The 2,359-nt window shown below is 46.2% G+C and overlaps 1 protein-coding gene across 1 annotated transcript; it reads left to right on the forward strand.

The window, feature by feature from the left end:
- Window positions 1-1,460: 1,460 nt before the first annotated feature.
- On the forward strand, window positions 1,461-1,964 carry N7525_009942 (uncharacterized protein; the record flags this gene model as incomplete). The annotated part of the gene is made up of 2 exons (XM_061214909.1): window positions 1,461-1,542; window positions 1,594-1,964. 2 exons carry the CDS (start codon window positions 1,461-1,463, stop codon window positions 1,962-1,964), a joined length of 453 nt encoding a protein of 150 aa, XP_061069340.1.
- Window positions 1,965-2,359: the final 395 nt, after the last annotated feature.

Consider the following 2,359-nt stretch of genomic DNA (forward strand, 5'->3'; position numbering starts at 1 on the left):
GGCAGTAGCTTAGCTTACTTGTAGAAATCCGCAAAATCGACGAGGAATTTATCTTATTCTTGGTTACCCCGCATCACGAAACCAAACAGTACAGAGACGCGAGGGTGCCCAATCCAAAGCCAACCGATCTCCTCCAAGCAGAGAATGCGGCAAGCCTGCTCTCCAGGTTGGCTAGGGCTATTATGCAGCTGTGCAGTGGTATGCCGACTGGGAAGTCGTGGCCTAAGCTGATTGGATGCTTCACTTATCTTGATAATTTGCTAAGACCTGAATCTCACACGGAGCCTCACTCTCCGCTCCTCGAGCTTTTTATTGCAGTTGGTCAAATGAACAAAGGGACGGAATTTTGAGAGAGGAGATCGAACTAGATGGAATCCAAATGGAAACTGGGAATTCAGCTTCTATATGGCAGTGAATTGAATGGAACAGGTCGCGTCGGTGTTGATACCTTACGTTGGTGCATGTTAGGATACGACATCCTTCAGATCATCCGTTTGTTCTGATTCGAAGCAATATTCATGATCGAGCCTTTTTACTGAGTCTATTGTACATAATGAACGACAGACTTATTGTGGTTCCTTGGAGGCTACGTAATCGGCCACCAGATGGCTGTGGGTTGGTCGACTAGGCGGTCAGTGCACGAACGATGATCGCATTGAACCATACCCCTCCGAATCAATGGTCTTCCGTTCGCAAGTCAGGCCAGCCTGAGAGAATAGTGCCCTTTCATCTTCCCATAGATTACTACGTCTGTCAGAGAAAGCTAACTTAGTCATTTCATGCGAAATCTCGTCAGCTCGTGTTCAAAATCACTGCACGCCAGCCAGATCTTCACTGCTAGTATGTTGGCAACTCTTGTCTCCACTTTGGAGTAGACGAAAAAAGATTCTAGCCAGGAAAGTGCAACACGTGACGGTCGTGGCCGGTTAATCACCTCTCCATTTAATCACTTTTCCGTTTCACCACCTTTCCTTTTCACCACCTTTCCTTTTCACCATCTTTCCGTTTAATCACCTTTCCATTTAACCACCCTTCCGTTGAATTAATCAATTTCTTTAAGATTCTTTTCGCTTCTAAACCTTCTCCGGAAGGTCTGTCTGGAGAAATGTTCTGCCCAACAATCCGACCTCGTTCCCCTCGGCGCAAAGCAGGCTTCGAAAACTTTTTCCCTCTAAAGTACCAGCACGACGCTGCGTTCAACTGTGGGCGCTATTGACAGATACAATTTTGATGCTCCGGGGAGAAAGTCTTGCCCTTGACTCAGATTTGACGCCGATTGCTTCTCTGCCCGTTCAGATTGCGTTTGAAAACCAGGACTTCGCGTCAAGCAGTCGAATAGGACAGCAACGACAAACGGGTCACTCCATTTAGGGAGACAAGACTATCATCGACATTGCCTGACTCTTCGCAATTCTTCGTAAGTCATAGACGAGAGCGCTCGAGATTTTCTAGCCCAGGCTATGCGGGACGCATTGGCATCGTGTGGTATTAATCATGACGAAGGCTACATTAATTCTGTTATCTCTCAGGTTAACAACGATGGTAAGTCGTCCTTCAAAAGCTTTGATAATATTTGTACTGACTCTTAGTAAGTCCTTCGGGCCCATGTAGCGACCGCCGGAGACAATGCGGAAGAGCCACGACTTCGAATTAGCAGCTCTGTCTTACAGACGCCTCCGGCATCACCATATGAAGGCCGTGGATCTTATCGGCTTCTACAAGCGCGGAAAAAAAATTATACCAATCAGGCAGGCGCAAGGAAGAGAAAGAAGCGAAAGCAAAAGACTGCTAAGCCATCAGAAGATAGTGGTAACAAATCCACCACTCAAGAATCTGACACGAATTCCGCACAGGCGGGCTCTCAGAGTCAGGTTTCGTATAGTGTCGATCAAGAGGTAAGCCACCGTCCCGTTAAAGCTTACTTCACAAATTATCGGAAAGCTCATTCGTTACCCGTACTTTAGCTGCAGTCTAGTGATAACCCTATCCTACAGGAGGCGGGTGAGTGAGCCTCACTCGGGTTTACCGTATATTACTTACAGGTATTTAACGTATTTCACAAGCGAGCTGCGCACACAAGCGAGCTACGCAGCCCAACTAATATGCCAATTTCAGATCCATTTATTTCAACCAAAACGCCATTAAATTAAATTTTTAAAAAATATCATCTATCTGGATATGTCTCTCTCCTATGTCCTAGCTTCCTATATACTCCGCACCCCCAGGGGGGTTTTATACGCGGTTATAAAGCTGATTTACTATACTAACCGGGACCGGGTTTAGCTACTTCTACCGGCTATATAATTAGCGTAGATACCTCTTTGTTACGCACTGCCAACTGGTCACAGTTAGGTTAGAA

Source organism: Penicillium rubens, assembly GCF_028828025.1.
Source record: "Penicillium rubens strain IBT 27055 chromosome Unknown utg000003l_segment0_segment0, whole genome shotgun sequence".
In the NCBI taxonomy this organism is placed as follows: Eukaryota; Fungi; Ascomycota; class Eurotiomycetes; order Eurotiales; family Aspergillaceae; genus Penicillium; species Penicillium rubens.